The 14,756-nt window shown below is 38.2% G+C and overlaps 1 protein-coding gene and 6 non-coding genes across 7 annotated transcripts; all 7 read right to left on the bottom strand.

Moving 5' to 3' along the window:
* Positions 1 to 3,788: 3,788 nt before the first annotated feature.
* Positions 3,789 to 14,579, bottom strand: LOC139442889 (eukaryotic initiation factor 4A-III). Its single transcript, XM_071223796.1, has 11 exons — positions 14,438 to 14,579; positions 14,083 to 14,155; positions 13,550 to 13,679; positions 13,036 to 13,168; positions 12,471 to 12,551; positions 7,880 to 8,021; positions 6,866 to 7,004; positions 6,535 to 6,650; positions 5,903 to 6,010; positions 5,264 to 5,391; positions 3,789 to 4,297 (listed from the first exon to the last, which is right to left on the bottom strand). Exons 1-11 carry the CDS (start codon positions 14,568 to 14,570, stop codon positions 4,281 to 4,283), a joined length of 1,200 nt encoding a protein of 399 aa, XP_071079897.1. The 5' UTR covers positions 14,571 to 14,579; the 3' UTR covers positions 3,789 to 4,280.
* LOC139444432 (small nucleolar RNA U54) lies at positions 8,838 to 8,905 on the bottom strand. The gene has a single exon (XR_011651759.1). It is a non-coding gene; the product is annotated as a small nucleolar RNA U54 (small nucleolar RNA).
* Positions 9,232 to 9,297, bottom strand: LOC139444435 (small nucleolar RNA U54). Its single transcript, XR_011651762.1, has one exon. It is a non-coding gene; the product is annotated as a small nucleolar RNA U54 (small nucleolar RNA).
* Positions 9,594 to 9,662, bottom strand: LOC139444434 (small nucleolar RNA U54). Its single transcript, XR_011651761.1, has one exon. It is a non-coding gene; the product is annotated as a small nucleolar RNA U54 (small nucleolar RNA).
* On the bottom strand, positions 10,229 to 10,296 carry LOC139444429 (small nucleolar RNA U54). The gene has a single exon (XR_011651757.1). It is a non-coding gene; the product is annotated as a small nucleolar RNA U54 (small nucleolar RNA).
* Positions 11,131 to 11,198, bottom strand: LOC139444430 (small nucleolar RNA U54). Its single transcript, XR_011651758.1, has one exon. It is a non-coding gene; the product is annotated as a small nucleolar RNA U54 (small nucleolar RNA).
* LOC139444433 (small nucleolar RNA U54) lies at positions 12,240 to 12,305 on the bottom strand. Its single transcript, XR_011651760.1, has one exon. It is a non-coding gene; the product is annotated as a small nucleolar RNA U54 (small nucleolar RNA).
* Positions 14,580 to 14,756: the final 177 nt, after the last annotated feature.

Genomic DNA, 14,756 nt, shown 5'->3' with positions numbered 1-14,756 from the left:
CCACCTCAACCCCCGGAATCTGGACTATTCCCCCCAAAACCATTTATGAACCCGAGGGCAATTTCCTCTACGTTTCCTCTCCCAATCTATTTTGTCTCTGGCAACCTGCACATTCCCTTGCTATGATACTTTTATTGTTTTGCTCTGGTACTCCGACCCTCGACCCACTACTGTCACCCCTGGTTACTAGTGGCCCAGTATGTTTCCTGTGCTCCTCAATTCCTATATCGCCTGCCCTTCCTATATCTTCCCATGTGTTATACCTATTTCTTACTCTGTTAGCCCCTCAGCTTGTTTATTTATATAATTACTATGAGTGTCTTAATGACTTGTTAATTACTATTCTTTTATCTATTATTTTATGCCTATAATATTTGGTCCAACTGAAACATGGCAAAACAATGAACTGTGGTGGAAGCAATGTTTTCCAACAAATAGTTTTCTTATTCCATTATTAATAGAATATATAAATAGAATATCAAATATTTAAATGATTCGCAAAATCGCGTAAATAAGTCACAAAATACATTTGAGATAAAATCAAGAACAAAATAATGACAAAATCCAATCATTTTCAAATGTTTTAATGTTCAAGACGTCATTTTGGTTTTAACAAAATTCAAACTATAATCGTTCTAAGGAGGAGGCACGGGTGGCCAAGTCGTCTAAGGCGATTCGCTGTGCAGAGTTGCGTCCCTTGGGCACGCCAGAAACCTATGATTGTGGGTTCGAATCCCGGTTCGCCCTGATTATGTTTCTAGGTTTGTCAGCACCATACCCGTGCTCGTGGGTTTCACCGAAGTGGTAAACGTCTGAGACCAGCATCACTTCGGGCTTTCCTCCCACATTAAGCTGACACGCCGTGATATAACTGGAATAATGTTAAAAGCGGCGTTAAACCCAACTCACTCACTCACGCGTTCTAAGGAAAACCTAGTCGACGTCGGTCTCTCATGGAATAGGTGCCCATATAAAAATTCTACCATGACATCGCGGCACTCGTTTCAAAACTAAAAAATCAATATCTACTCTACAGTGGGACAACGTCAAATTTTAAAACAGTAGGTTTGTCCTACATAAAACACCACTTACTATTGTCTGTCATACAGACCCTGCATGAATACAAATATATCCAATAAAGCCCATGCAAGTCTGTAACGTTTGGCGACCCGTGAAGATCCCGGGAAGAATAGGACTTCAGCAAACCATGCTTGTCGTAAGAGGCGACTAAACGGGATCGGGTGGTCAGGCTCGCTGACTTGGTTGATGCATGTCATCGAACCCGATTGCGTGGTGGACCGATTATCATGATGTCAATCACTGGATTGTCTGGTCCAGACTCGATTATTTAGAGACCGCCATCATACAGCTGGAATATTGCTTAGTGGGCAGTTAAAACTTCTAGATTACTGCAGTATCTGAAAATGAAGTCTCTGGCCTCTTTTTTATTATATTTTAAGATAATTTAACAACTGGTTTTTATCTGGAAGATATATTCATTAGATATGACTAGATTTTAGTCTACACTTACAACTATTCAGTTATTGCTTTTTTATGCCGTCATTCTGCTTTGATTTTTTTCTGTCTTCGACTATTAGACATCACCCGTTGTGTAAGTGATTTTCCACAGGTGTCTGTTGCATATATTGCGAACTTGCGACACATCCCATCGACTTGGTCTGCAGGTGCGTTGAATAAACCACGTCGCTGGCTGTTGCGGGACGTCGCAAGTATGTCGTAAGGCTGCCATTTAAATGGGGTTTGCAAATTTCGCGAAATCTGGAATATCCGATTCTGACAATAATCAGCCGTTATGGGTTATGCATGAGTTACTTGCGAATTGTAGGTACACATCTACAGTGGTGTTAGACGTCATGAGACTTCTGAGGTTGGAGTTTCATATCAGGGTAACTTGTATACCTGAAGTTTGTGTGTTGGGTGACAGACGATATTAGAAGATATTAGCGGACACTGAGATTCTTCAGCTGAAAGGTAGTTTCATGGATGCCTCGTGTATTCAAATCTTCCATGCGATTCACAAAGGCAAGTGAAATGATCCACAGTCAAATCAATCCCCGTCATTTTGTTGTGACGTATACTACTCAAAAGAATCCAAGGAACACTGGAAATTGTAAAGTTTTAACAGCTGGCATATGTGTTATAATCTTTAAGTAATTGTTAGACATGCCATTACATAACAAAAAGACATGTCAGAACAATGAAAGGAGGATAGCGGTTAAGTAAAAATGCTGCACTGAAGGCAACTTGTGTCATTTGTCAAAGTCACTGGTGTACTGGTGAGTGTGACCACCTCTGTAATTGATGACAACGTTGATGTATCGACCCAACCAAATTTCTGAGGGTAATCTGTGGAAAGGCTAGCCATTCTTGTTGCACCAATCATCGTTTGAATACCGACCGTTTCGTCCATACACGTCCCACAAATGTTCAAAAGGTGCCAAAATCGGGAGAATATGATGGCCAGTCCATTTTGTCGATCTGACTCTGCTGCAGAAAGTTCCTGACAACAAAAGCACAACGTGGACGTGCATTGTCGCCCTGGAGTCTTGCCTGTGGACCAATAGCTCAAAGCGCTGGAAGCACCAGAGGCTGTAAAATCTCGTCTCTGTGGTTGAAACTGAATCTGTGCAATATCATTCCTGATCCACCTCCAAACGCTGCCTTTCTCTGACGTTAGTGTCAACAAAACGCTCACAAGAACGTCGGTACACTCGGATACGGCCATCACAGAACTGCAAACTAAACCTGGATTCATCTATGAACAAGATTCCACTGGTGCCTATTCCATCGAAGATGCTGCTGACACCACATCAAACGTGCAGCTCTATGGTGAGTTTTGAATGGCAAAAGGACAGCTTTGACATATTAATCTCAAGTTTGCCTCCAGAAGCCTATTGCGAATCTTCTCTTCACAAACGTTGGCATTAGTAGCTTTCCTTGGCTGTATTCATAGAGCATTACCAGTAATGGTGAGTTGGAGTAGTCCTGACAGGACGAGTCAATCATGTGCTCTTTATTTGTGGACGACAAGGGAGACGTAGTTCCTGCACTTTTCCTGTTTGCTTTCAGTGTACCCATAGTCTGTGAATGTCAGACGGGGACACATTTAGACAAGGTCCCACTTCAGGCAAACTGATGCCTTCCTGAATTCATGCCACAGTTCCCAGTCCCTTTTGGATTCAAACCACAAGACAATGAACAGTCATGAACCAATTTGGACATCGACAGTCAAATGTTTTTGTATATAGTACAAAGAAAATAGAAGTAATATTTGTTTGGTGGATTCTTTTGAGTGGTACATGTATCTGTCACTGTTCATCAATACATGGATAATAATTCTCAGACAATAGGATCCTCGATACACACTTACCTGTATTGATTCTTATTTCAATCCTGTATCGTTTCACACAAGGATACAATCTTTCATATACAATTTTTTCAATTTCAATTTTGCAAACAGGGAATTTGATAAATAATATAACATATATAAATGACTTTCCAGTTTTATCTGAAATACAGTACTGATTGTATGAGACATCCTTTTTTCATATATTAGACCCATTATTCAAGTTGCTTTTTAATAGTGTTTATGCCTTATGAAATCCATGCAAATTAAGTATTGTGACGTGTATCATATCAGGAACAAAGTATCGCGATACGTATTGTATCCTTAATATGTATTATAAATGTGCATTATATATCATTCTTATTTACACAGCAGTTACAGTGTATCATCCACAAAGGAAACAAAATTAAGTGACAATCTGTACAAGTCTGAATTTTATTCACATTTAAGACAAAATGGACTTTTTAAAGACATGATCAATGAAAAAAAATAATTATTTAATAATAAGGAAGCATGTATTTACAATGAGCATGATCTTACAGAATGAAGGGTGTTAAAATAACTAGTAACTTACACCTAAATAAGATATACAGATGATCCACAGGTTACAGCTGCATCAGTAAATGTCACAAAACCCTTTCAATGATAAACAAATTATTTCTCAAACTGCAGTTATCCCACTAAAACAAAGCATGGCTTTCCTGCGGTGATAGCTGCACAGCTGAAGTGTCTGTCTGTTGTGTACCACTTCCACTGCATTCTTCAGCTGAGCACTGTTGATTCACTGACACAGATGACTGGTGGTTTGCAGTTAAGTACAGCTATCTGTCTTTCACAGATGTTTGGTTTGTCTGAACACAGTGTCTATTATTGTCACTTCACAATAGCTTTTTTTCTCTCCACACCCTCTTTCTTAGATCAGATCAGCAACTGTAAAAGACAGAAATTCACATTTGTGAGCAGGAAATAATCCGGAAAGAAAGGATTAATATTGGCTGAGCTAATTTATTCTGTTAGTTTCAACAGCCTAATAAATACAATAATATATGGGAAAAATATGTGTTTTAATTTCACAGACATTAAATAGTTATTTCAAGTTTGACAAAAGAAAGTTGAAAGAATTCTATATTCTATACAGCCCGCTGTCAGCATGAGCGAGCGAGTTTTGTACGCCACTTTTAGGTGAGATGAAATGGGGTTTTAACGTCGTGTCCAAGATTATTGCACTTATATAGCGACATGCATGTACGTCTGTTTGTGTGGCTGCCTGTACTTGTCCGGACTGATGCCGATTTATAGTGCTAGCTCACTGAGATACCATGCCGCAGTTTACCATGAATACCCCACTCAGACACAGTATACTGACTCCGAGCCGACCAGTCCTTGTTTTAGACCCTCACTGCCGAGCGCCAGACAGGGTAACAACAAGTGCCATCTTTTAACATCTTTTGGTATGACACGGTCGGGGATCGAAACCCGGACCTTCCGCTCTCCGGGCGGACACTCTACCACTAGACCACGGAGGTGGTCTTACGCCACTTTTAGGAATATTCCAGCAATATCACAGCCAGGGCACATAGGAAATGAGCTTCACACATTGTACCCATTTGGGGAACGAGCCAGGGACTTCAGCGTGACAAGGGAAAGCTTAAACCACCATGCTATCTGACCACCAATCAGCATGAGCGAGAAAAAGAAACTTTTCATGGTGGTAAGCAATATTGCATCTTTACCATGGTGGAATGTAAATTGTGATTGTGGTCAAGAGTGAGAACATCATACAAAACCTTACATGAATGCTGCCTCATGAGGATTTACACTGGGGACCTATTCTGACATGCTACCCATCCAAGGGCATGAAAAAAATAGTCTCATGTTAACCATTCACAAACTTACCATTCATGGGCATTTCATCAATTTGTGTTGAGTAGTACTGTTCAATATCTCTCAGAATTCTGATGTCATCATTCTTTACAAAGTTGATGGCCACACCTTTCCTTCCAAATCTACCTGATCGGCCGATTCTACAAAAAATGATCTCAGTGTCAAATACAAAGACTCGCAGGTAAAATGGTAGATATGAAAACACATTTTCAAAGCACTGTAGACCTTCGACATCAACTGTTTTACGATACTGATGTCAATTTCAACATACAATTTAACCCAATATGGCACTCCAACACAGACATGGATGGAATCAACACTGAACAGTGTTGGCTAAACTTTCTGAGTTTGTTTGTTTGTTTGTTAATTTCACACAGTACTCAGCAAATATTCCAGCCATATCAACCAAGTCAGCGAGCCTGACCACATGATCCTGTTCGACGCCTAATACCACAAGCATGGACTCCAGAAGACCAATTCTAACCCAAATCTTCACAGGTGGTGAAGTTTCTGAGAAAAACATGTCAAGTTCTTAGAAAGAATGTGTCGACATGTTCTTGGCCCAGATTGCATACTCAGCTGGATTTGTTGCAGTTGACAAAGATAAAACTGCTTATGAGTGTCTGGTACTGAAAGTCTACAGTTACATACCTGTGAATGTACAATTCTCTGTTGTTTGGCAGATCATAGTTGATGACGAGAGACACCTGTTGAACATCAATACCTCGGGCCCAAACATCAGTTGTGATGAGGACGCGACTGAAATGTACAAAACAACATGAACTCATTCTGCTGAATTTAAGAAAAGAGTTCTTCTGAAAACAAAAGTGCAACCCAAACATTACCATTACAAAAAATAACACTTACGAACTTTGGCTCATTCTTGCAAACAATTTCCATTATTATATCATACTCAGCAATATTCCAGCTACATGGCAGCAGTCTCTAAATAATCAAGTCTTGACCATACAATCCAGTGACTGACATCATGAGCATTGATCTATGCAATTGGGATAAGATGACATGCATCAAGCAGCTTCACCACCAGATGGGTTGCCGGAGACTTAATTCTAACCCGGATCTTCATGGGTACTCATGAATCTGATTCATGGAGTGACTAAGCATGAAATACGGAAGCATTGTAACGTATGATGCGAAAACGAAAACTGGCATCAATATTGAAAACAAACCTCAACCTTCTGTATGCTACTTTGTATCATGGCAACACTGATGCTACCAATGATTACTTCTATAATGTGACTATGCAGAAACAACAGTCCTACCTGGATCCTGATCTGAACTCCTTCATGATGGAATCTCTCTCTTTCTGTGGCATGTCACCATGCATGGATGACACAGTGAAGTTGGCCTCCCTCATCTTCTCAGTCAGCCAGTCCACCTGCAACATCAAAACAGTATATTCCATCAAGCGTTCATGTAGGCTGTCATTGACATCATTAAAGTGTAAAAACAATTGCAACATTGCATAACCTGAAAAGTACATAAAAAGTTTGTGTCGAATGAAGTGATTGACCTTAACTTTGAATCAATATGCTTAATTGGTCTGTTATTGGCGCTATTCTGAAAGATTATTGCGTGGAATGAGTCTTGTACCTTTCTCTTGGTGTTACAGAAGATGACTGCCTGTGTGATGGTGAGGGTGTCGTACAGATCACAGAGTGTGTCAAACTTCCACTCCTCTCTCTCTACTGCCACGAAGAACTGCTTGATGCCTTCCAAGGTCAACTCATCACTGGATTCAGATACAAACATCATGTATGAAACATGGACACAATTCATACACACTGACATAACTAAGAGAAGAAAGAGTATAATCAAAACATAATGACATTATAGCTTCATTTTTTGATTGTTGTCATGCAAGGAAAAATGACAATATGTGGAAGGGATATCACACAGAAATGTGTGTCTGTGAACATAAAACAGCAAATTTAATCTTGTAAAGTGAAGACACCTCATTTTGTTTCTTGTTTAATGCCGCACTCAGCAAAATATTCCAGCTATATGACAGCAGTCTGCAAATAATCGAGTTTGGACAAGACAATCCAGTGATTGACATCATGAGCATCAATCTATGCAATTGGGATACAATGACATGCTTCAACCAAGTCAGTCAGTCTGACCACTCGATACTGTTAGTTGCCTCTGACGGCGAGCATGGGTTGCTGAAGACCGATTCTTTACCCGGATCTTCCCGGGTCTGAAGCCACCTTAAGTTTGTTAGGTTCAGAATGCAGTTAATATGCAAACACTTAAAGTTCCCTGCTGCAATGTCTCCTCACTGCGAACCTGCCATCGGCTAGTCCATAATGGATTCAATATGTCAGCATTCACCTTCACTGATCAGTATGGCAAGTGAGCTGGTGAATGATGCCACTAAAAGCTACATGACAACAGCAGCAACCATGCAGACTGGATAATTATATAAAACAATTTGGTCTTCCCTGGTGGTCACCATCCAGACCAATCAGTCACCGCGGCCATCCAATACCTTTCCAGACCATACATGAGTCTGAGATATTGGGGATGTAATCTGGTCTACAATCCCCAAATCCCCATACTATTGCACATGTGAAGCTAAAATGATCAGAATGATTGAGATGTTACCGTTTGACCAGGATTCTGATTGGGTCTGTCATGAACTTGCTGGTCATCTCCAGGATCTCGTGAGGAAGTGTAGCAGAGATGAGAAGTACTTGGGTTGCTGGTGGCAGGTACCGATACACATCATAGATTTGTTCTTTGAATCCTATAAACACAAACAAGTTAAATACAGTACATCCCTTCAGAAGAACACTTCATGTTCCTATTGTTTTCTAAGCACATAAAAGACCAATGATTCATGGTAATTGTAGGAAACAGATATAATGTGTAATAATCATGTTTTCACTGCTAAAGTTGTACAAAATTGAGTGAGTGAGTTGGGTTTAACACTGCTTTCAACAGTATTCCAGTTATATCGCGGTGTGTCAACTTAATGTGGGAGGAACGCCCAACGTGATGCAGGTCTTAGATGTTTACCACTTCAGTAAAACCCTTGAGCACGGGTTTGGTGCTGACAAACCTAGAAACATAATCAGGGCGAACCGGGATTCAAACCCACAATCATGTTTCTAGCGTGCCCAAGGGACGCAACTCTGCCAACCGTGCCCCCATTACAAAAATTGTGTAACAGAATTGCATTAAACAAGGACTCAGAATAGCGTATATATTTCCAGACAGTTGAAATTCCTGTAGGATGGTATCCTCATTGTCTTCAGCAACTGGGCAGCTTATTTCTGAAGATAGACCTGACAACCTATATCAAACATTTTCAGTCAACTAAGCTATCCAAACTTGACTGCCAGTAGCCTCTTCAGAAGACTTTTACAAAGATATTTTAAGTTTAGATCTGTCTTTAGGTTGTGGTATTACTGCTTTGAGAGTAGTAGATGCTCTTACTCTATTTATTGTATGGGAAATATTTTAAAATATCATTCAAAATTCCTTAAATATTGACAGTCGGTTCTTGTGTTGCACTGTGATCCAAATTAAACATACAAAACTATTATAGCTGCATAGTGGCAAAGGGCTCAGAATAGCGTATATATTTACAGACATTGTTAATTCCTGAAAATAGTATCCTCATTGCCCTTGCCACATGTAAATTACAAACAAAATGACAACTAGCCTTCATCAGGATGTACATAATCCGGACAAAATCATCATATTTCAAGAGTGATTACCATTGAGTAAAAGGGATTAATAATATTACATCGATGAGATAAATTTGACACATTGATTCCTGTTGAGAACATAGTTTGGTGATAAAGCATACTCTTTTTCAGAAAGTTTCATCAGCTTTTGCTATCCAGTGACCTTGACATGTAACCAGTAAAATATAACATTATCATATGCTAAAAAAGGAGGTTCTAATGACCATGTAAATTAGATGACCTATTATTGCCGAATAGTGACAGACAGGGCTCAGAATAGCGTATATATTTACAGACAGTGAATTCCTGAAAATAGTATCCTCATTGCCCTTGTCCACCACCAAACATTGTTTTCCAAACATTATGACAGCAATCTTGTTCTTGTTCTTGTTCTTCATCATCATCATCATCATCATCATGAAGATTAATGGTTTCAAAAAATGTAATCATGGTAATTAAGTAGATTTTTCAAAATGATGGCGAATCTACCAGTTTGCTTCAGTCAATACATGCAATAAGCATGATAGCACCAAATCCCCTTCATAGATCTCTGAAAGTTAATGTTAGTCATACTGGTTGTTTCTGCAGTGATCTATGAAATTAGAGAATTATTGGCAAATAGTGGCAAGGGGCTCAGAATAGCGTATATATTTGCAGACATTGTTAATTCCTGAAAAATAATATCCTCATTGCCCATACATGCAGAATACAAAAACATATCTTACTTTAAATCATGTTTATCCTCATGCAACAGTTTTGTAACGGGTTATTATGAAGACTCCTCACATTGAAAAACACATAGATCAACTTACATAATATGAAACACATCTCAAGTTTCATGCCACATGGTCATGATAATAAAACACTGATTCCATCATTACTTATGGGAATGCGACAATATCCAGGAGCATGTCAGGTTAACATTTAACACTGTCAAATGTACAGGCGTCACACTCTAAATTGACAACAGCATAATTTCACAATTGAAATGTCAAATCTTGTATACAGTACATTACATGATCAAATTCAAATCATTTTCTTGAGATGCAACACTGAAGAATTAATCCATCACTTCACATTGTCAAACTTAAAAATTAAAAATATCCTCTGCATCATTGAACTTAAGAAAACAGTAGGTGAGATATATTTCATTGATTATGTGGACATAGTTGATGTGAAAATAGTTGACAAATACAAATGATAGGAGCTGTTTCTGCAATTTCCAGATGAAAAATGGGATTTGTTATTGAAACATGTTGGCAAAGGGCTCAGAATAGCGTATATATTTACAGACATTGTTCATTCCTGAAAATAGTATCCTCATTGCCCTTGCCACATGTAAATTACAAACAAAATGACAACTAGCCTTCATCAGGATGTATAAAATCCGGACAAAATCCTCATAATTCAAAAGTGATTATCATTGATTAAAAGGGATTAATAATATTACATCGATGAGATAAGTTTGACATATTGATTCCTGTTGAGAACATAGTTCTGTGATAAAAGCATACTCTTTTTCAGAAAGTTTCATCAGCTGTTGCTATCCAGTGACCTTGACATATACCAGTAAAATATAACATTATCATATGCTTAAAAGGGGGGTTCTATTTGACCATGTAAATTAGATAACCTATTACTGCCGAATAGTGACAGACGGGGCTCAGAATAGCGTATATATTTACAGACAGTGAATTCCTGAAAATAGTATCCTCATTGCCCTTGCACACCACATAAAAAATCCAAACATCATGACAGCCAGCTTTATGTTCTTCACTACAGTTGCACAACATCTAATTCTGTAGATTCTTCAAATTGACAGTGAGCCTACCAGCTAGCTTCAGTTACACAACTAATGTCATAGAAGCACAAAGATCAACATGGACATCATGTGACAATCCTTGTTATTCCTACATGATTGACATTGATTAAAATACAGTGGTTAATACAGTATCCATGATCAATACTGTATTTAGAGCAAATTGCACTCGTTTTAGTTTAATAAGAGGCACATACAAAGGTTTGGGTTATGATGGTGTAGCACTGAGTTATTGCTTTTCCAGAAACAAAATAATCACTTCTTCGTTATTCATATACATTCTCATACAGGTTGTTTTTGCAGTGATCAATGAAATAAGAGAATAATTATTGTTGCATAGTGGCAAAGGGCTCAGAATAGCGTATATATTTACAGACATTGTTAATTCCTGATAATAGTATCCTCATTGCCCATCCCTTTATGCAAACTTCAATATCAAATACATACGCAGGCTGATTGAACTGAATAACACAGTCAATGGGCATAATGGTATTCAGGGTTTTATTTGACTTAAACAATAAAGGGTCTTGGGGACCCTCAAATAATTATAATATTCTAAGGGTCCTTGCAGGCAATATGAAGGTCTTGTAAAGATAAGAAATGGTGTAGTGTACTGTATGGTTTGATAATTACCACATTCGACGTAATAAGCGCCCCGCTCTAATAAGCGCCCCCGGCGATATTTGCTGATATATTGGCTAGTGAACAAGCCCACTTTGCATCCCTTCCGATTGATCAATGTACACAAGACTTATTTATTCGGTACACCCTTATTTATGGGCAATTAAAATCTGGAGAAATATATCTGTCGTACATAAACATTTCAGGCTGTCAGCATAACCAACAAAATTTATCTTTCAACTATGTTTTTTCTCCACCAAACTAATATTCTAATAAGAGCCCTCTATTTCTAATTTTGAGAGCGCCCCGGGCGCTTATTACGTCGAATACGGTACTTTAGAGCCTGGAATTAATCAATGACCATGTAGACAGTGGCCATGATTGATGGATGAAATGACAGACGCCCATAACTGCTCTTGATGAGCTATAGGTAAAATGAATATAACAGTCATTATAACACTGCATTCTTTTTCCGCGTCCATTATCTATATCTGTGGGTCGAGTAACGCCCTGGGTATCATATCCCCTTAGAATTGGTCTTCAGCAACCCATGTTTAACATAAGAGGCGACTAACATGATCGGGTATTCAGGCTTGCTGATTTGGTTAATACATATCATTTTATCCCCAATTGCGAAGATTGATGCTCGTGATGTCAATTACTAGATTGTGGTTCAGGCTCTATTATTTACAGACCGCTGGGATACTGCTGAGTGCAGCATTAAACAACATACAAAAATACCCCCATAATAGATTTCTGAAAGCTCATGCCAATCATACAGGCTGTTTCTGAAGTCATCTTTGAAATCAGAGGACTATTGTTGCATGGTGGCAAAGGGCTCAGAATAGCGTATATATTTACAGACAGTTAATTCCTGGAAATAGTATCCTCATTGCCCATATCCACCACATGTACAATAAATCACTCTCAGGAGTATAATCAACACCCACAGGAAAGGAATGTATATTTAGAACTTGAATAGCATACACATTTTCAGCCACTGTAAACACCTTACAAATCCACACTATTTACCTTTGTTGTCAGTGAAACAAAAATCACTCACCCTTGTTTAACATTTCATCAGCTTCATCAAGAATCAACATTTTAATAGATCTTGTGCGAAGATTCCTCCTCCTGATCATATCTGAAACATATATAGGATGTTAAAGGAATTCACTCAAGGGATGGTACTAGGGGCAATACATTGAACAACCTGACTGTTTTTGTATGCCCCGACTTTGATTTCCATATTTGGTCACTTATCATTCAAATGTATGGCTATCCAACATGCAGTTGTTATCAATCCTCTTGTGTCCACACCATTTGGTTAATTTCATCAGGCTCTGTGACTTTGTTGATTGTGTCATCTTACCCAGACAGCTTGAAAATATCCATAAATCAAATTTGGTCAAAGCAACACATACACATTGCATAAGTCCTATAGATCTCCACAAATGGAGTTACTACAAGTGTCTTAAAATCACAAATGGTTCAGAATCTGCAACCATGCTGATACAGATTATTCCAAAGTTATTCTTTACATGTTATAGACCAGTAGTACAAAGTACACCACTCAAGATGTTTCCCTTTTTCCAAATCTGTGGCTCCCAATAAGATTCATGACTAACCAAAGACTCTGCCTGGTGTTCCAGAAACCACATGCTGTCCGTAGTCCAGTTTACGAATGTCTTCACCGATATTTGTACCTCCAATACATGAATGACACTGCACATTCATGTAATCTCCAAGGGCAAGGATAACCTGTAACGGATATGTACATGTATCAGGATATGTCGTTTCTTGTAGGGGAAGCAACTCCTCTTATTCAATTGATCAAACATAACTTATTGATATATACTATAAATATTCCTGAAACAGTGCCCAGGTTTTTTTTACAGGTAATATGTCAACTGTATTAGTATTCATATCAATTTAAGTTCTCCACATTACATGTTCATCACAAACAGTGTACAATTGGAAATGATAACTTGGAAAGAACTTAATACTTAGAAATAAATAAACATGACATTTTATTAAAAATCAATTCATGATTTAGAATTAGCTTAAATATGTTCAACCTAACATTGATTTAAGTACACAAAATCCTGTATCTTTTCTCTGGTGATAGAGAACAATATGTACCTTCTGGATTTGAGTTGCAAGCTCCCTCGTGGGTGAGAGAATAAGGGCTTGTGTCTCCCGCACCTGTGTGTCAAGGCACTGAAGGATACTGATGGAAAATGTGGCCGTTTTACCAGTTCCAGACTGTGCCCTGAACAATAAAATATGCATTCAAAATTTGAGCTGACAAATTATCTTCATCATCCTTAATTATAAACATCAAAGGTAAAATGTTTTCAACAAATTAGGTGATCTTTGATTCCTTGATATTGAAAATTTGAGTTGGCTAATGATTTTGACTTAAATTAATATGTATTTGTAGGCCGTGTTAATATGATCAGTCTATTTGTAGGCCGTGTTTACACATTACATTTATCATGTTTATGAACTGTAATATCAATGAAAAGATCACCAATTTATTGATCCAAACTTTCTTATATTCTTTTGCCAGGATGTTTCCTCAGTTCATTAGTTGTTTAACACTATATCAGCCTTATTCCAGCTATACGAGCGTGGCATGTAAATAATGAGTCTGGACACAACAATCCACTTACTGTGCAATAACATCTCGACCTTTCACTATTGGCTTCACAGCTCTCTGTTGAATAGCTGACGGTTTTTCAAAACCTGCAAGAAATAATCAAATCTTATATTTGTCTCTGATGTTTTCTACAATTCGCTTTTTATATGACATAATGCATTCCCCACAACACAATAATATGGTCTTGAACGAATTACGGTTTATTATTCCCTGACACGAAGTGGAATATTAGACACTGTCATGTATGTCTCAGGATAACAAATGATGCTCTCGTGTTAACTTTCTTTTTGATCGTCAGGAAAACGTTTTATCATGTGCATCGGGATTGCTGATAAACCCGTCAGAATAAAATCATACAGGCAACTAACCATAAGCATATACACCCCTCAACAACTCTTCTCTAAGACCCATATTATCAAATGTAGGTGTAACGTCGACATCTTCACTTGTTTCAAATTCAACATTTCTTAAATCGTCTGGGAGCACACGCCGCGACGCCATTTTCTCAAGACTGTGGAATTCTGGGATCGTGTTCAGTTTTATTTGATACTTTGTGGGGACATCGTTATTTGTTTATGATCATCAACTAATGAATATTTTGGTAATCAAGTTAGTTTTATGGTGGAATTTAAACCTTTTACACTGTTAGAAATAAAATAGGCACGTAAATATAACAGACGCACCCTA

Source organism: Haliotis cracherodii, unplaced genomic scaffold, assembly GCF_022045235.1.
Source record: "Haliotis cracherodii isolate W230 unplaced genomic scaffold, xgHalCrac1.p SCAF_5, whole genome shotgun sequence".
Classification (NCBI taxonomy): Eukaryota; Metazoa; Mollusca; class Gastropoda; order Lepetellida; family Haliotidae; genus Haliotis; species Haliotis cracherodii.
Note: the sequence above shows the minus strand (reverse complement) of the source record. Positions and strands in the feature narration are given on the sequence as shown.